Source organism: Rhinoraja longicauda, chromosome 6, assembly GCF_053455715.1.
Source record: "Rhinoraja longicauda isolate Sanriku21f chromosome 6, sRhiLon1.1, whole genome shotgun sequence".
In the NCBI taxonomy this organism is placed as follows: Eukaryota; Metazoa; Chordata; class Chondrichthyes; order Rajiformes; family Arhynchobatidae; genus Rhinoraja; species Rhinoraja longicauda.
Window position 1 is genome coordinate 75,005,840 of NC_135958.1, and position 19,935 is coordinate 75,025,774.

The following is a 19,935-nucleotide window of genomic DNA, read 5'->3' on the forward strand; positions in this document are numbered from 1 at the left end:
TTGAATGTGAAAGCAAATTTGTACTGGTCTTCCTTCCTGACCGGGATAGACCAGAAACCGTTCGAGATGTCTAGCACCGTAAATACAGATGCAGATGCCGGAATTTCCCCTAATAGGTCTGCTACGGCTGCCACAGTCGGTCCGCAAGCCGGAATGTTCTTATTCAGGACCCAATAATCTACCGTGGTCCTCCAGGAATTGTCTGGCTTCCGTACGGGCCCGGTGAGTTCACGTGGGTGGCTATGGGCCTCAAAACGCCTTGCTTAACCAGTGAACTCAGGGCGACTTCTAAGTCAGCCTCCGCTTCTCGGGGAAGACTATATTGTTTCTGCGGTAGGGACATGGGATCCCCGTCTATCCTGACCTCTGTTCCTGTGACCCTTCCACAGTCGTGCTTGTGAGTAGCGAATGCGGCCAAATTTCGCTTAACATGGTCTCGATACTCTGTCGGGGTCTGCCTCACTAGGGCCTCTACGTCATACCCCTCTCTGGGCTTTACGACACACAGAGCCCCTTTCTTTGGTGCCCTCTCGATGACCATTACGTCCTCCTCTCTCTCAGCCCCTTCTCCTGCTATGCCCCATAAACAGTGGTTCCTCAGGTCCACCAGGACCTGGTGGGCCACTATAAAGTCGGCGCCTAGTATCCCCTTTCCCTCCTGCTCCCAACTCATCAGGACGCACTTCCACTGCACCTGGAGTGCTCCTAATTGAATGGACAGGGGAACAGAGAAAAACCCCGTCTTCTCGTTTCCCGTAAAACCGACAAGACTGTAGGGCGCCCCACTAGATAGAGGGGATGTACGGGGATTGTCCGTGTGGACAATGGTACTGGAAGCACCTGTGTCCAGCAGGTAACTCCCGACCACATCCTGGACCTCCATCTTGACCCAGGGTCTCCTACATGGGCCATACTCTAACGGGCATAGGAATGTGGGCTGTTTTGCTGGCAGTCATACAGGTGCCGGGAGCGCTGATACGGGCGCGCCCTGGCCTGTTGCCATGGCTACCTGTCCGGACCCTCCCGCCTTAGACTGCAAATAGGCCAATAGATCTTTTACACCTATTGTTCCCGGCACTGCCGCTCTCCTCCGGGGCTGGGTCAGCTGTTACCGGGGTCCTATCCTCCACTGCTCTACTTGGGTTTCTGCACTCCCTCTTGTAGTGCCCGGGCTTCCCACACCCATAGCACACCGGTCTCATCACAGAAGATGTCCGGCTGCCTTCCTGTTTCCACTCCCTCCTTTTGGGGGGTGCCGGTACTATTTTGTGCACCTCGCCCTTAGAGGGCTTCTCCTCACTTCTCTCCCCGTTGCGATACGCAAGGGTGAGCTTCCTTATCACCTCCGCCTCGTTAAGGTTTGGGTCCGCTGGGTCGAACCAGTGTTCGGCCTTTGCCCTAACTCGCGGGAGGCAATTCGCTACCAGAGTCTTCAGCCAGTGGGCTGTCCTCTCATCTAAATTCCGCCTATCTAAAGGCGTCCCACATGCTCCCTCATACACTGCCCACAGTCTGTCTGCGAACATGTCCGGGGACTCAGCTACCTGCTGCTTCGTCTCCCCAACCCTGGCGAAAGGACTACCCTGATTCAACCCCATGGCCTCCAGAACCGCCGTCTGTGCCGCTACCCATGTTTCAGGTCTTCTCCCTTCCCTGGAGGTCACCGCCTTGCATAGGTAGGAATCCAGGATCATCAGTAGTAGCTTTACCCGTTCTATCTCATCGCAATCGTTTATGTCGGCTGCCTGCTGCACCTCCATAAAATGCAATGACGGGTCTCCCGCCCTGGTTAACCTGGGAACGTGAGCCACCATTCCCCTCAACACGTGTGCCCCATGGGGAATGATGATATCACTCTATGGGCCCCCTATCTGCCTTCCCTTCCGGGGGACCATATTTCCTTTGCCGTACCGGGCATATCTGCCCTACCCGGGGCTGTTGCCCCTTCACCCCCTGCTCTCCCACCATGATCGGTAACCCCACCACCACATGGCGGAGACGCCGCTACCTGAGGGTGCTCTCCGCCCCTCCTCGGGCCTGTCCCTCCCCGGACAACCCGAACCCCACCTGCCGACCCGGACCTATTCCCGGCGCCTCAGGAGGCGGTCTATTCCCCTTTGCCCCTGGGGAATCATCTGCTGAGGGAAGCCCTCTGCCCCCGGGGGACCCCCCTGGTCCTACCAGGTGAACCCATCCCCTAGTCTTGGACAGAGTCTCCTCCAGCTGCGCTATCCTTGCCTGGCAAGGCCCGTGATCACAATCCCCTAGCTCGCTACAGGCCACCCTGTATGCTGCTTGGATATCTTGGAACTTTCCCTCCAGCTCCCTGTACCTCTGTGTACTCTGAGCCAGGAGTTCCTGGGCGTTCCGTTCCCTCTCTGCCTCTACCGCCTGGCATTGGAGGAATTCCTGGGCATTTCTGTGGGACTCCCTAACCTGCAAGATACCCTGCCTGGCTTCACTGAGTTCCTCATATAGCCCTTCCCCTTCTCTAGCGCTTTCCTCAGCGCTGGCCCTAGCTTTTCTCAGTTGCTCTTCTAGACTCTCTACCTGTCTCTCCATTTTGGCTACCTGCTGTGATAGGCATGCAAGCCAAACTGCCTTTTCCTGCCCTTTAATTATAAACTTTGCTTTCCGTCCATTCTGCTGCAGCTGCTGCGGGCTGCTGTGCCGTCAAAAGTGCTACCACCCATTGTTTGGTGAGATTGATCTTTTTAAACAGATAAGAGGAGATTCTCTCCTCCATCTTGCTACGTTCTCTCACCCCCTCTGGCAAGTCACATATCCCAAACCACTGAGGTCCTGCCGCGGTCGCCATTCTGTAGGGGTTTCGTTCCCTTTGCTCCACTTCGGGCCCAACTGCCCGAGTGATTCTCTCCCTTGTCGGTGGGTCAAACGGCCACTCCGGCCACCACTCCACTCGAGCGGTTCCCAAGAGAGAATACAAAAGGATGAGTGGGCGTTTCGAGGCGCCCGGATTCCCCTGGGTTCTAGACCTCGGAATTATGGTGGGATATGATAAAAAGGTTGACTTGACCAGAGCGTGCTGATGAGAGAAAACAGAAACCCAGACGGACTCAAAGTGAGTCTAAAATGTACAGGCTTTATTAAACAAATGGAAAATCAAATCTCACCAATACTACATAACACGTGACTAAACTTATGCTTTAAACTAAGACTATGGAAAGAAAATTATCGGGCATGTCGTAGAAAACTTACTTTACACAATTTAATTACAAATACACCCCCCCTTCCTTCTTCTCTCAACCTCTATCCTATTTCGGGAACTTCACCAGGTCGTCTGGGGTACTTACAGCTAGGTCAGGAGACGTCCAACAGAGCAGCTGAAAACCAAGAAGGGGCCTCTTCTCTTGCTTGCCTGCTCCCCTTTTTCTACCTGAGAGCTTCTCCCTTGAAAACTCCCAGCTGATCCTCTGGACAAAAGGGTATTTTGATGATTGCCAGTTTCGATCTGGCATGAACAATAAATAGGCTTCCGATGATAATGGGTTTGCTGATGTCACGATGCATCGGCCTAATCGTTATTCCATCACCTGGATGGGCTCCCATTGTCCCGATGGATGGGCCATTTACGATGGTGATTGTCTTGCTGCTGGGCTATTCACCCCCTTCTGCTGGGCTCCTTTCCTTACTTTGTCTTTCCAAGGTAATCTCGTTATCTCTGTCCCGGCCTTTCCTGTTCTCACCACTCGCATAGTCATGTGGCTGCTCAGGCCCACAGACAGGCCCATAGTCATGTGGCTGCCCAGGCCCACAGACAGGCCCATAGTCATGTGGCTGCTCAGGCCCACAGACAGGCTTTGAACTTGTTCGTCCTTTGTGATCCCTTGGGGGGGTTTTGTGTTTTTGCAGCCAGCATGTCTGTTTTAAAAAATATCCAGGTCCTTATCCCCGAGTTCTTCCATAATTTTGGAGGATTTGCCCCAATAACTTACAATCTCTCTATATTAGAGTGTAGTATTTAGCTTGAATTTTCATGGGGCTGCACTCATTAAAGCACGTACACTCCATTACTCTGCTGACTTGTGAATGATGGAGCAAGATTGCAAAATCCTTTTACTCTTGAACATTATATATTTTGCATTGCCCTCCTTTTTAAAGGAACGTATGTGATGCATGGGTACATGCAGCTCTCTAGTAGCTTGCAAAAATGCTGACAGAGGGGATAATCGAACCATGAGAGTCAGCCATAAGAATAGTCTTGTTCTTGTTTAGAATCAAATGTCGTACCATTCTGGTACCGGTTAAAGGGTAGCGAACAAGATTGGGAACTCTGAACTCTCTACCCTGCTCACTGTTGGCTACCATCCTTCAGTGTTCATCATTCCTATCAAGGAGGGGTGAGGGCAAAATATCTAGATTTGTTTTTTTAGATTTAGAGATACAGCGCGGAAACAGGCCCTTCGGCCCACCGAGTCCGCGCCGCCCAGCGATCCCCGCACATTAACACTATCCTACACACACTAGGGACAATTTTTACATTTACCCAGTCAATTAGCCTACATACCTGTACGTCTTTGGAGTGTGGGAGGAAACCGAAGATCTCGGAGAAAACCCACGCAGGTCACGGGGAGAACGTACAAACTCCGTACAGACAGCGCCCGTAGTCAGGATCAAACCTGAGTCTCCGGCGCTGCATTCGCTGTAAGGCAGCAACTCTACCGCTGCGCCACCGTGGTCATGAATAAAAGGATTTATGCAATCTTGCACCATCATCCACTCATCTGCAGAGCAATGGAATGCGCATAGTTTCACGAGTGCAGCTCCAGGAAAATTCAAGCTAAATACCTCACAGACAAAGGAACGCAGTGGAGTTATAAACTTCCATTATTCCTTCCATGGATGGAACACTATGACGACAATCGGTAATCTGCAAGACAAGGTTCAGCTAAGATTTGAATGGTTTCTCCAAATCCACAGAGGATAAACACTGTGTAGAAAGGAATTGCAGATGCTGGTTTACACCGAAGATAGACACAAAAAGCTGGAGTAACTCAGCGGGACAGGCAGCATCTCTGGACAGAAGGAATGGGTGACGTTTCGGGTCGATACCATTCTTCAGTCTGAAGAAGGGTCTCGACCCGAAACGTCACCCATTCCTTCTATCCAGAGCTGCTGCCTGTCCCGCTAAGTTACTCCAGCTTTTTGTGTCTATCTTTGAGAATAAACACTGGTTCTTCTGGTCTAGCTCTACCTTATTATGATTGGCGTGGCATACCAAAATTGTTCACTGGTTCAGCTAGTTGCTTACCCAATTTCATGTTGCTTGTGGTCATGTTTTATGGAAGCAAATTCAGGATTTTTGAGCAATTAAATATTAAGTAAAATTGTATTCATCTCTTTATTTTACGACCTTCTCGATTTTTTTTAAAACTAAAATGACGAGTAAGGTTTCAGAAAGGGGACCATAGGATTACAGCTATTTGATGGGTTGCTATTTTTTTTCCATTGCAGAACAGAATAATTTAAGTTATCTACAGTGATACAATTTTATGTAAAAGCACAAAAGCTGTTTTGTGAATAATTCCATTCAGTTATAAACATAAAACATTCGATGTTATAAGACTTGTAACATTGTTATATATTTTATAGTCTTAATCCTTTTGTTTTGTTCAGTGTTAATGATTTAAAATTGCAAATATTTTGAAACTAATAAATGGTAATTGTTTTGACGTTTTCTTATCTGTTGTTTTCCTACTTGTTTCCCTAGCTGTCTAACCATGAAAACTTTCTGATTCTTCTTTGCCATACCCTCTTTTATGTTTCCTTCATTCATGGATACTTTTTAGACCACCAAGTTTTTATTTATGTCAATAACTGCAGGCCACCTACAGCTGGAAGGTGACAGAAAATGAGCCGTGCTCCCCATCACTCTCATCAGCCCACAAAGCAAAATTAATGAATAAAGGCCACCCATTTCCTTCTGCAAACAAAACTAGGTAAGAGATGTCTGGTGCTTGCGAACTAAAGCAAAAAACAAACCTGACCAGCTGGAGGAACTCAGCAGGTCAGGCAGCATTCACGGAGGGAAATGAACAGTCGACGTTTCGGGTCATGACTCCTCTGCGCTGTAGAAGGTGGTCTCAGCCCAAAACATCAGCTGTCCATTTCCCTCCACAGATGCTGCCTGAGCCACTGAGTTCCTCCAGCGGTTTGTGTTTTGCTCCAGATCCCAGCATCTATAGTCCTTTTTGCCTCTTCATTTTACTGCTAATGAACTCAATCTTTCATCCTTATTGTGAAGTTTCACAGGTTGGACAAAGCAGCTAAGAGCTTTCAATAGATATTGAAAATTATTCAACTCCTTCCATTTTCTGATTCATTCAACGAAACCCACCCAAGTTCTAAAGGATGATTGAGAAGTGTTCAAACATGTATTGAGGTCTCAAAAGGCTTTTGGGTTTTGGAATTTTTCATGGGCCCTCCACCAACAGCAGCTCAATAATAATGAGTCTCCGGGGTCTGCCTTGTGGCCCATTTTAAAGAATCCCCTTGCTTCCATTCGGCAACCTCTGAGCTTACCAGGCAAGTGAAGAGCTGGGAGCAGTTCCTGAAAATCTTTTGTTTTAATAGGGTAAAGGCAACTCCTGTGCAAAGACTAGGCAAATGATCAGGAACACTGAGAATTGAAAGCCCCCCCTTTTAAAAGCACTGAGTCATTTGTATTTTAATATAATATTTTGGCTTCTATAAAAATGTCTTTAACAGACTAAAGTAATGTTGCTTTACAATTAAAACACAAAGTACTAGTGCTATAACACCAGGATCAGCTCTCAAAAGCATGCCCAAACCCAAAATAGTGTCTAAAATGCTTATACACTACTGGGTTCAGGGAGTCTAACACATATCAGGTATGGCTAGAGCATATTTAGATATACCTGAAGCAAAAATATATTTTAGGTGGCCAGTTAAGTTTGCTTTGTTATGACTTTTTATTCTATTTTTAAGGCTTTGAACCTTTTGAAATGTGGTATTTTTACACAGTAAGTGAAATATTTTCACGTTTGCTTGAGATGTGCGAAATTGATTTAAAAATAGATTTAAATGTCTCACTTGCTGTGGGAATGGGAAAAGAAATAAGTGCTTTTTTTTCTCCCCCCCTCGTTTTTTAGGATTTTCCCACCTCCTCCAAAAATGCAGATTTCCCAGCCAACAGGATTTTGTTCTTCATCTAAAATCTCCAAGAAGTCACGTAGTTCTAGTTACTCTGAGTCGCAGCACCACTCATCAAAAGCCATGGAAGCGACTGGACTGCCCTTCCCTCCTCCAGTTGATGGCAGTGCTACCTCATTGGAAAATAATACTTTACCTAGTAAAAGTACGGGTAAAATGTGCAATTCCAAGACTGACTTGGCAAATATGCCGCACAGATCTAGCACTGCCCACTCCATGGACTTGCACACCTGTAGTAAACGCAAAAAGAAAAAACACAAATCCACTCTGAAAGGGGATGCAATTTCTTTTGATTCTGAATCAACAATCCGGACACTTTGTGATGAAGCTGCCAAGACTCACAGCAAACATAAAAGCAAGGAAAAGGGATGCAGGACAACGCAGAATGGTGATGCTTGTGACCAATTGCAAGTAAGTTATAGCAAAGGTTTATCAGAACATTACTAATTCACTAATGCCAAAGGAATAGGAGGAGCAGTTTCAACAGTTCAACAGAGCTTTATTTGTCATTCGGTACCAAGGTACCGAACGAAACTACATAGCAGTCACACACAAAAAAGAACACAAGACACATGACCCCAACACAAACATCCATCACAGTGACTCCAAACACCCCCTCACTGTGATGGAGGCAACAAAACTTCCACTCTCTTCCCCACGCACACGGACAGACAGCTCGTCCCCGACCGACCCGCACAATCCCCGCAAGGGGATGGAAGTCCCCGCGGCCGAGTCGCACCGGGCGCTGAGACGTCTCGCGGCCGAACCGGGCGATGGAAGGCCCCGCGACCGAGCCGTGCGCAGCTAAGTCCCGCGGGGCCGAGCCGCACCGGGCGATGTTAGGCCCCGCGGCCGAGCCGCACCGGGCGATGGAAGGCCCCGCGGCCAAGCCGCACCGGGCGATGTTAAGTCCAGCGGCCGAGCCGCACCAGCGATGAAAAGTCCCGCGGCCGAGCCGCGCCGGGCGATGTTAGGCCCCGCGGCCCAGGCACTGTTAAGTCCAGCGGCTGAGCCGCGCCGGGCGATGTTAGGCCCCGCGTCCGAGCCGCACCGGGCGATGGAAGGCCCCGCGGCCAAGCCGGATTTTATCATTGTGGGACTGCGTCTTCTCTTTGAGGGAAAGCAAGTTATTTTCCATGTATACCCTGGCACATCTCATCTGGGTAATCCTTCCTCCTCAAGAAGAGAAAAAAAGACTCAAAGTGCTGGAGTAACAGCGGGTCAGGCAGTATTTACGGAGTACATTTAGAGGTGACGTTTGAAGGAGGGTCCCGACCCAAAATGTGAGGCTGATAAAAACGTCACCTATCCATGTTCTCCCAGAGATGCTACCTGACCCGCTGAGTAACTCCAGCGCTTTGCCTCTTTATTTTGTAAACCAGCATCTGCAGTTCCTCGTTTCCCCTGAAGATGAGCTTGAGTGTACCTCTGAGCCAGTTGCTAAAGACGCACTACATTTATCTGTTGAAAATGGATGCAGCTTAAAGCAGGCACATTTGCTGTGTCCTTGCTCCCAACCACCACCTAATACAGAAACGGGGGAATCACAAATGCTGGTTTACAAGCGTGACACAAAGTGCTGGAGTAACTCAGCGGATTAGGCAGCATCTCTGGAGAACATGGATCGGTGACGGTTTGGGTCGGGGCCCTTTTCAGATTCACCTGGGGGGGGGGGGGGGGTCAGTGAGAGAGGGAACTTCTTCAAAGTATGCATATCTTGAGATTTCACAGAGGGGGAGCAGTGAGAGATGGTGTCACAGATCTCCCGCTCAGAGGGGGAGCAGTGAGAGATGGTGTCACAGATCTCCCGCTCAGAGGGGGAGCAGTGAGAGATGGTGTCACAGATCTCCCGCTCAGAGGGGGAGCAGTGAGAGATGGTGTCACAGATCTCCCGCTCAGAGGGGGAGCAGTGAGAGATGGTGTCATAGATCCGCTCAGAGGGGGAGCAGTGAGAAATGGTGTCATAGATCCGCTCAGAGGGGGAGCAGTGAGAGCACTGAATCCAGATTGGTCGAAGAATTTAAGTAGCGTCTTTTTGAATTTTGGGTGACACATTTGAATTGTGTTTTGAATGATTGCCTTTAAAAAAAATCTGTAATCAAAATAGCAAGATCTTAACTTTAGACTTTAGAGATGTAATGTGGAAACAAACCCTTCCGCCCACTGAATCTGCACCTATCCTGTACACAAGCACGAACCTACACACTGGGGATAATTTACAATTTTACCGAAGCCAATTAATCTACATTAACCTGCACGCCTTTAGGCATTCGGTGAAAACCCACGCGGTCACGGGCAGATCCTACAAACTCCATACAGACAACACCTGTCGGCAGGATTGAATCCGGGTCTTTGGCTCTGTAAGGCAGCAACTCTACCACAGCGCCACTGCACTGCACTTTCTATAAACTTGTTTACAAATGGATGCATGTAATCGTAAAGTAGGTCCATGATATTAAAGGTGATGGTGACTTGAAGGGTGTTTTAAAATGTTTCCATGAAGCAATTACTAAAGGAGGTTAATGTATTGCAGAAAGAGTCCGTCAGGATGGACAGTTCGGAAGGACTGACCCCAATGAAAGTTAAGAAAAAAAGGAAGAAGCATAAAAGGAGTGCAGATGTATCTGAAGAAAACCACGTCACTGAAACTGCTGCAGAACAGTGCGTGATTATGATCAGTCAAGTTATTTTTCGTGTGGTTTGATGGAGCGCATTAATTTCCCAGAATGAATTCTTCTCCCATCCAGTGTTCGATGTTTTCATCTCCTGGAATACTCCCATAAACAGCACCAGTGCTTGCGTGAAGCTGCTACTTTCTGTTTCTCCGCTGTTTAAATACACACACGGAGTGAAAAAAATCTATTCTCGTTGTGTTGAGACATTTTCTCCTGAAGCTATAAGTATTTTTTGATAACAAGAATCACTATTATTCACAATAAGACACAGTGCTGGAGTAACCCAGCGGGCCAGGCAGCATCTGTGGAAAAACGGATAGGTGACGTTTCGGGTCGAGACCCTTCCTCTGTCTCGACTTGAAAAGCCATCCATCCACGTTCTTTAGAGATGCTGCCTGACCCGTTGAGTTACTCCAGCACTTTGTGTCTTTCTATGAATAATAGTGATTCTTGTCCAGAATCCAAGGGCAGTGGGTTCATCCTTGGTTGTAGGCATTATTTTATTTAATTAGTTAAATTATTTAATTGGTTTATATGTATTTAATTGGTTAAAGCCCCATTATAGTGCACTATATGGGCTCACAAAACTTTTAGACAACCTGCAAGATTTGATTTATGGAAAATCCCGAGATTTTATTGATTGATTATCAACCTCAAGAAATTGTCGGTAGTGCACTTCACTGTGGTACAAACTATCTGTTCTTGCTCTGCATTAAACGTTAGTGGTTGTGTAATTTATAATATTCCTGAAATTCACCCTGAGTGACAATGGTACGAGATTTTGAAAGTGGTGTTTAATGTAGGATCTCAGCCACATCACATAATCACCAAGATCTAGTTTCTTTCCCTCACTGGACCTCCGCTTGTAAATCTGCCATTGTGTAAGTCTTTAACAGACATTTAACACACAGTATGTTTAATTCTAAATTTACAAATGCCTTTGCTGTAGTTATTCAACATGGGATGAACCACAGGATGAAAAGGAACTGGAAATGCCTGAAGAAATTGAACGGAGAAAGAAGAAACGTAAAGTTGAAGATGGCCAAAAAAGTGAGAAAAAATGCAGGAAACGAAAGAGAAGCACGAGTATAGATGAATGTTCAGAACCTGCAGTCGATCAACAGATTGAAATCAAAAGTGGAAGTAAACAAGGTAGGTTATTTCATTGCATTTCCAGATTTAAAAAAATTTCCCCTCAATGTGTTAGTAAAGTGACAAAATTTAAACATGAAAAATCTTGCCAGCTATGTTGTGAATTCAGATGCTATTTTCTACTTTCCTGATTCTCTCACATTACTGTTGTCCTTAGAGTACATTTGCAATGAAAGTCATCCATTACAATTGACTCGCCCAGGAAAAATTACTGGTTGTCCTTTGAAATCGTTTGGTAAATGAACTTGAAAACTTTCCCTTCCACTGTATTTTACAACAGTGTTCCATCAGCATGTTTTCTCTGTCTTAAGTCTGTTGTCAGAACCAGTTTGCTTTACAAAATAGTCTTACTGCACAATTTTATATACTGCATGCAAATTTTTCAGCCCACGTTTTTAAGTATCATATCCAGAAATTTCTCCCACTCTGGGCCTTTCAGTCACATTTCATTATTCTTTTTTTTTTGTGTGTGTGTTATTTTGTAATATTTCATTGATCTGTGATTTCTCCAGCAACAGTTGAAATCTTGCTCCAGTTTCCTACAATAATCCAACCTCAGTAGAATTACTCCTTCTTTAATGCACTGTCACTGTGGTGCAGGTTTCCAATAGACTGTATTGATGAAATGTGTTTGCACTATCTTTCGGAAAGAGATCTTAATGGATTTTAGGACCAGGGTACTGAACCTCCAACCATTCTAAACTCGTTTGATAGACTAAAATAGGCGATTCATTACAGATGGGAGATTAATGCAGGCTTTAGTACGCTTATAGTTGGGGCAGTGGATAGTTCCTCTTTCTAGCTGAAGTCAGAAATTCATTGTGTATAACTTGGTGCTGCTTTCTTTCCTTCCTTCCCATTTGACATTTTATTAAAACAATGAGAAGTCAGTACTCTTTCATTATTGTTTGGTTATATTTCGCCATCCTGGTTGGGATTTTTGCTGAGTTTGCACGCGATTACAGATATTGTTGATGGGCAGCCATTCAACAGGCTTGAGAGCTTTCTTGGTCACTACCTAAATGGCTGAGCCAGAGTTGTGGGACTAATAGCTTCTGGCTAAAGTCGTACTCTGTTATATTGGCATTAGAACCTGTCTGGTCATGATGCGTGTAAACCGAAGTTGTGGCTGCAGGCACATGTTAAACTATTTTGCAATGGAACTGTTTAGTGATTCGTCAGTAACATGCCACTGTGTTTCAGTTCCAGTTATTTTATGGGACAGCCAGGTCAAAGATGGCTATAAATTCTCTCAGAATTGCTTTGGTGAGGATCAACCCACACAGGCTGCAGAGCCCATTACAAGCCTGGCCTGTGATCAGAAGAGGGGATCCACTGTTATTGAGAAGCTTTTGAAACATTCAAGCAACAAAGCTTACGGCACTGAAGGTAGAGAAATAACCTTGTATTTATAGTTTTTTCTCATGATAATATTCTAAATAATATAATATGTGGAGCCTCAATAATATACAAAAGGCTGCAGTGTTCTTTTGTCTTGTAATTCAGTGGTTCTTGAAAGTCTCCTGTTGAGGGATCTTTATTCATGCTATGGCACATGAATTGTTTTTCATTTTGGCCTTGGCCTTTTCCTTCCCTTTCTATCCCACAACCGCTCCAGTGACTCCCAGTTGAGTCATTATTAAATGAAATTTTAGGCCTTTTATTAACTGAATGACAATTATTAATGCATGACGTCGCTTCCACCAGACTGATACACTCCCCCAAACTAGTTTGGGAATTGGTTTGGGAACAACGCCATCCAAGACCACATGAAGTTGCAGAGAATTGTGACCTGCCTTCCATTGACTGCATCTACACTTCACGCTGTCTCGGCAAGGCCAGCAGCATAATCAAGGACGAGTCTTATCTGGGTCACGCCCTCGTCTCCCATCAGGCTAGAGGTACAGAAGTGTGAAAACGCACACCTTCAGATTCAGGGACATTTTTTTCCCCCAGCTGTCATCAGGAAACCAGACCATCCTATCACCAACTAGAGAACAGTCCTGACCTACCACCTACCTCATTGGAGTCATTCGGACTATCTTTATTCGGACTTTACTAGACTTTATCTTGCACTATACACTATTCCCTTTATCCAGTATATGTACACTGTGGACGGCTTGATTGTAACCATGTAGAGTCTTTCCGCTAACTGGATAGCACAAAACAAAAAGTCTTCACTGTACCTCAGTACACGTAACAATAAACTAAGCTAAACTAACAGAGTCTTGAGGCCAATTTTATTTCCCCTGTGGTGACCTCAATAGGCTGAATTGTAATAAAAAAAGGCTGACAAAGCTGAACTTAACGGCTCAGGCTGCATCTGTGGAGAACTGTGCAGAAGTGTCCCAACCCGAAACATAACCTATCCCCAGTGATGCTGCCCAACCAGCTGCATTACTCCAGCACTTTGTCTTCTTTTGTAAAGCAGCATCTGCAGTTCCTCGTTTCTAGGCTGAATTGTAAATCAGCTTGAGTGTATTTCTAATTTTGAATGAAGAGAAGGTACTAATGATGTTGGAATGTCTTTTGTGCATTAAGCAGAGTAACTACAAAACCTGCCTCATTTTAAGGCTTTGATTTTGTGCCTTTGCTCAGTCAGATTAGCGTCAGCTTGTTTTGCGTTATATGAAAACCCTTCATGGTGATGATGTTTTGCACTTTCATTTTGTAGTCTGCTATTGTGAACTCTACCAGCAAGTTGGTCTTTGTTTTCTAGCCAGATAATTGAATTGCAAGTTGGGAACTGTATTTTTACCCTTGTCACTTAATTGAGAGACAGGATTTAACTTTTATTGAGGACTAATATTTTGTCGATCAATGTAATTTTTTTTTAGTGCAATTAATCTGAAATGTGATCCTTCTGGGTCACACTTTGTTGTCGTAGTGCTGACGTGGGGAGGAACAACATCAGCGGTCAGTGAAGATGCTGTAAATGATGCAGAGTATGCAAGAGAAGAGCGTGTGATTGATGACTGGGATGAGGAATTTGACACGGGACAGGTAAGAGGGGCCTGTTTATCATTGTGCTTTTTCTTTGATTAAATTGAATCCTATGGAGAGAAAGTCAAAAAATAAGAAAGGGTCATCATAACAGTAGCTCCCCATGTATGCTCTACCTTGAATGAGATTACGGTGAAAGGTCTTGACCCCAAGTCTAGTTTCCCTTTTCCCCAGAGATGCTGCCTGACCCGCTGAGTTACTCCAGCACTTTGTGTCCACGATCATGGTTGATGTTTGACACAAACTCCCCTTTCCCACCTGATACCATGTCCCATGGGTACCGTTAAGGTCCAGAAATCTTTAGTGTAGGAAAATAACTGCAGATGCTGGTACAAATCTAAGGTATTGCAAAATGCTGGAGTAACTCAGCAGGACAGGCAGCATCTAGGAGAGAGGGAATGGGTGACATTTCGGGTCAAGACCCTTCTCCAGAAATCTTTAAACTAAACTAAACAAACTCTAAATGTTTTGATCTTAGCCTTGAGTGTACTCAATACTAAGCTTTCATATGGTCCATGATAGAAGTTTCACAATAATTCCCAGAAAGTTATAAACCTGTGCTATTCTGCTTTTCCTCAAAGGATGGCCTTGTAATCCCAGGAATCAAGTTTTCATAATATCTTGCGTTTGTTATGCCTTTTAAACTTTGTGATTTTTTTTTTCTTTGGTTAAACTAGACTTGAGTAGCTCCTGACTTTCCTTTTAAAAAATATTCAAGAGGCTTACAGTTTGAAACAACACATTCTTGGCTGAGGATATGTGGGACCATAGTAGACATGTGCTAAAACCTCTACCAGAAACTGTTTTTCCCCTTCATTTGGAGCTGCAACATCTTGGAGACTTGAAGCAAGTTTTGCCTCAGCTTTTTATCAATGCTGCTGATCTTGAATGGTTTCATACTGCGAGTGGAAGAAGTAGCTGGAAATGTGAGCGCAGCTAATCCTGGAGCGATCCAGAGCTAGTTAAGGTTCATGCCCTGCTATTAAGCCTGCAAGCACCAGAGGCCTCTTCGAAGGTATCACAAAATGCTGGAGTAACTCAGCGGGCCAGGCAGCATCTCTGGAGAGAAGGAATGGATGACATTTCGGGTCCAGACCCTTTTTCAAACTGAAGAAGTTTCGGGTCGAGACCCCTCTTTAGTCCCCTCTGAAGAAGGGTCTCGCCCAGAAACGTCACCCATTCCTTCTCTCCAGAGATGCTGCCTGACCCGCTGAGTTACTCCAGCATTTTGCGATACCTTCGATTTGTACCAGCATCTGCAGTTATTTTCCTACCAGAAGCCTCTTCACAGATTATAGAAAGTCAGAACACAGGAGACTTTGGCCCAACTTGCCCACACCGGCCAACATGTCCCAGCTATACTAGTCCCTCCTGCCTGCGTTCGGCCCATATCCCTCTAAACCTGTGCTATCCATGTACCTGTCTAATTGTTTCTTAAACGTTGCAATAATCCCTGCCTCAAATACCTCCTCTGGCAGCTCGTTCCATAAAACAGTTTTACATTATGCCACCCTCATACGACATTGGTTGTATGATGCATAAGAGACCATAAATACTGGAATATTGAGCAAAAACAAACTGTTGGAGTTACTCAGTGGGTCAGCCAGCATCTGTGAAGGGAAATGGACATGATAAAGGATTCTGAAGGGTCCCTGCCCGAAATGTCGTCTGTCCGTTTCCCTCCCCCTCCACAGAAGCTGTCTGACCTACTGACTTCCTCCAGCAGTTTTTTGTTTAGTTGTATGAAGTATCTTTAACAATAATACTATTTTATGTCTATAGTTCTGGAAGACCATATTTTGGTTGCAGATGAGCAGATTGTAGTTCTGAAATTGCACAGTGCATTACTAATGACCAAATGTTGAATCAATTCAACATTAAATACCATCTAGCGAAAAGAAATGGGAGGAGCGCTCGTAAGTTCAGAGGTAACATTTCTGGCAGTGATTCATACAAGGCTGGAATGTCACAGGCAGATCACTGGCCTTGCTCTGGAGTTGCATGTGTTTCTGATGGATGGGATTAGGCTTGCTGTGAAGCAACAGGCAGAAAACAGGCCTAAACTCATTCATGTGAAAATTATATCATGTGGTTTTGGTACCATTATTGATTGCTGCCCATAAATCACTTGAGACTAATGTTTAGAAAGGGTCCAGACCCGAAAAGTTGCTTTTCCATGTCCACCAAATATGCTGCTTGACCCGCTGAGATACTTCAGTACTTTGTGGTTTGTTTAAGTTGCAATTGACATCTGTATTTTGTATTCTTAGATGAAAAAAATGAAGAAGTATAAAAGAGAAAGGAGGAGAAGCTTTAATATTTTCCAGAAAATGCAAAGCAGAAGGAATTTTTGGTCGACCACTCACCCTGGAAAGTTTTCCAGATTTTAAAGTAAGTATTGTTAGCCTCGCAGTAACTTCCATTGCCTACTACAAGTGAATGAAGTGAGTTAATGGGGCATTGCTTCAGAGATGTCTCAAGAAATTGCAGTTGGGTCTAGCAAGTCCATACGTTTTGGACACAATTTCTTCCACGCTGCTTCAGTATTGATACCATTGATGGCAATCGTCCAACCTTGAAGTAATCCAACTTTTTTTCATATTCTTAGTAGTAACAAATCTCTTCATCCGTCACCATTATAAATCTTTTTTTTAATTTCTCAAATTTGAGTAACTTAGTTTTGTTTGTTGTTTAAAACCATTAAATTGCTAATGCAGATTACCACAATGATGTTTAACATTTTGGAATGAGAAACAAGGCAATGTTACGATCATCCACATTATCTCTGCTGACTGTAATGCTTCAGGTTGGCAGAACATTGCAGATTGTAGTTAAGTCAGAATGGTTGTGGAACACATTGTGTTTAGAATATCGTGAAATTAGTTGTTTTCAGTTGGTACCAAAATATGTCTCACTTTTCTCATGTGCAAATGATTCCATAATGCTTTCAATTTTCTTTTGCAGAAGAAAACAGACGTCAGCGGGTTAAAGGCGTCTACAGGGAGGAGATGCACAGCAGAATGTTAGTGATGTGCAGTGATGTTATGACTTTTGTAACAATGCAAACATGGACGCTGAAGCCATTTGCGTTGGCTGCAAACCCAAGAAACCGTCATTGAAAGAGAGATTTGTTGCTGATGTTTGACCCACAGAACAGTTAAACTGATCGTGAACTAAGTAAGCGTCTGCAATCAAGTGTGGATTAAGTGTCTCCAATATTATGAAGGTTATCACGTCAATAAGCAGCAAAAACTGGATTCAGAATTCCATGAAAATGCATTATTTGTGTTAGGAAGCAGTTTCTGGTTCATACGGAATCACATTGCAACTGTATCCATTTTCTCTTGCCCTTTGGATGAAAGAAAACTGAAGTCCTATTGTAGCAGCTAGTCGTGATAATCAGTGAAAACTTGTCTGCTGATGGTTGTGCCAGGTATTTTTTATCAGTTGGTCATTGTGAAATATCACCTTTGCCTATAGACACAATCGGATTCATTTGATGTGCAGCAAGGTTCGGTTTTGTACAAATTCTGCTCTTTTCCCGAATTCTATTAACTGGCATTTTATCAGTTACTTTAATGAGTAATTTTATCTGCGGCTTAGAACATAAATATTGCCTTGCTGAGCAGATTACTTGCATGGGGTACATTTTAAATTTCTAAAGGATGAATATTTTTTTTCCTAGTTGCACTTTTTGGTAATTTTCTTCGATTGGAAGGGAAAAATATACCACTGCCTTTTCCTTGAGCAAAACGCATAGTGTTGGAGGAGCTTGCTTTAAACACTGCATTTTGCTCAAGAGTCCAGCATTTGCAGTTCATTGAGTCTCCATTTTACTGCCTTTTCCTTAGATGTCATCGACACTTGCTCTGTGCTCTCATGCTTTCCCTAAGTGGCCCAGTTGATGTTTTAGTTCGGGTGTAGATTAATTAGCCTGGCTTTTTAAAATTCATTCACTGCAATTAAAACATCAATGTGGCATGGCATTTTGAAAACAAAGTGCCTATAAAATAGAAAGAGTTCAATAAAGATCTTGAGATCACCAGGGAAAGTGTTCAGGAGCAAAGTTGACATTTGTGATCAAAGTGCACAACAATGTCGCCCCTTTGTCATGTTTCTGATTTCCATCTACACAATATTAGTAAAAGAGTTCTCTTGTCTGCTGCTTAAATTGTTTTAAGTTATTTATTCCAACGTGCTCTCATTGTGGGGTGGATGGAAGGCAGGAGTGAGTGATCTGAATGTCAAGATTAGTTGCTTAGAAACTCAACTTTATCAGTGTGTAACTGTTTGGGATCATTCGCATTTTTTAAATTTCACACTGCTTACTAGGATAGTTCCAATTTAATTCTACCAATGTATATTTACTACTAAAGGAGCATATTACTTTTTTTCCATTGCAGTACTGCTGGGTACAGCATCAGTACTCTATGATGAAACTAGACATTGAGGAATATCAATACATATTAACTTTTACTGTATATGTTAATCAATGATTTACCGAGAAGACACCAACTTGATGCTTTATTAACAAAAATAAGAATTTGCCTTATTTTTGTCTGCTTCGAATCTTCAGCTTCAAAAACAAGATATGCTTTTGCCTTTCATTTGAACAAGAAATTCATGTAACTTACCACTGTAAGTAACTAGATCCTTAGGTGCTTTAGAATATTGTAATCTGTATTTGATTAAAACAGAATATTAAACAAAAGCTGATGTTAAATATGTTAATATTAGAAATGGTTGCAATTTAAATCGAACAACTTTCCTGTGGAAAAGTTCTTTTCTAATAGCTGACTTATCAAGAGTTTACATTTTGTTTGTAAAAAAAAATGTATTTTAACAAGTTACAAATTTAAGTACTGGTCCAGTTTGTATCTTATTTAAATTTTATTGAAAGGATTGAATGATATGTTTGGGAATTTGGGCCTTTGTTAATGTTTGAGCATTGTATTGAATTGAATTCAATGTAATGTCATGTAAGTTCGCGTTATAAATGGAAATACATTGGTTAAATGGCTTTGTAATGAGAACATAAGAGGCTTTAAAACTTTGGCTTTACAAATGTCAGACTTGCTTAATATGTCTTAACATTTTCTGAGATGCATCATTCCAATGTTTGTGAGGAAAACAAACTATGTTACTTGTTCAATGTATTTTTTTAAGTTTGATTCCGTATTGTATTAATTCATTTAAGGCCCATTAAATGATGCCCCTTTGCAGATAGAATTACAAGAGAAACTTGTTGTGAAGCCTGGAAAATGAACAACTTGCACATCAATGAAATTTGTTTGGAACATTGTGTTCAGTACTGCAGTTTGTGATTTTAATATGAATACACCACCAAGTAAAATTTCAGTATATCAGCAAAAATGGTGAATTGAATTCCTTGAAATCATGTTGCAGATTTACCCGTATAAATTTAAATTACGCTAGTTAATACTTTGCAATCGATTGTTTTCAACATCTGAACTAAGAAAAAAAACATGAATAGTTTGGTATACAGTAGAGGTAATATTATATGTGCTAAGCTAGAAACTGAACATATTACTCAAATTAAAATATTCACAATGTTTTTGTTATTTGTGCCATATGGGTTAAAGAGTTTCTTCATTCGTGAATGAACGAAGTAGACAATAGACAATAGGTGCAGGAGTAGGCCATTCAGCCCTTCGAGCCAGCACCGCCATTCAATGCGATCATGGCTGATCACTATCAATCAGTACCCCGTTCCTGCCTTCTCCCCATACCCCCTCACTCCGCTATCCTTAAGAGCTCTATCCAGCTCTCTCTTGAAAGCATCCAACGAACTGGCCTCCACTGCCTTCTGAGGCAGAGAATTCCACACCTTCACCACCCTCTGACTGAAAAAGTTCTTCCTCATCTCCGTTCTAAATGGCCTACCCCTTAT

The 19,935-nt window shown here is 43.6% G+C and overlaps 1 protein-coding gene across 5 annotated transcripts in view; it reads left to right on the plus strand.

Annotated features, from left to right (window-relative positions):
• usp36 (ubiquitin specific peptidase 36) overlaps positions 1-19,563 on the plus strand; it is a 70,630-nt gene extending 51,067 nt beyond the window's left edge. For 3 of the 5 annotated variants that reach the window (XM_078401349.1, XM_078401348.1, XM_078401350.1), the window contains 9 exons: positions 5,845-5,960; positions 7,134-7,605; positions 9,728-9,855; positions 10,819-11,021; positions 11,179-11,256; positions 12,225-12,410; positions 13,909-14,024; positions 16,295-16,415; positions 16,989-19,563. In XM_078401349.1, the coding sequence (XP_078257475.1) occupies positions 5,845-5,960; positions 7,134-7,605; positions 9,728-9,855; positions 10,819-11,021; positions 11,179-11,256; positions 12,225-12,410; positions 13,909-14,024; positions 16,295-16,414 (1,419 nt within the window). In that variant the 3' untranslated portion in view covers position 16,415; positions 16,989-19,563. Of the gene's footprint in view, positions 1-5,844; positions 5,961-7,133; positions 7,606-9,727; positions 9,856-10,818; positions 11,022-11,178; positions 11,257-12,224; positions 12,411-13,858; positions 14,025-16,294; positions 16,416-16,988 lie in introns of those variants that run through there. The other 2 variants (XR_013547410.1, XM_078401351.1) reach the window with 2 other exon arrangements.
• Positions 19,564-19,935: the final 372 nt, after the last annotated feature.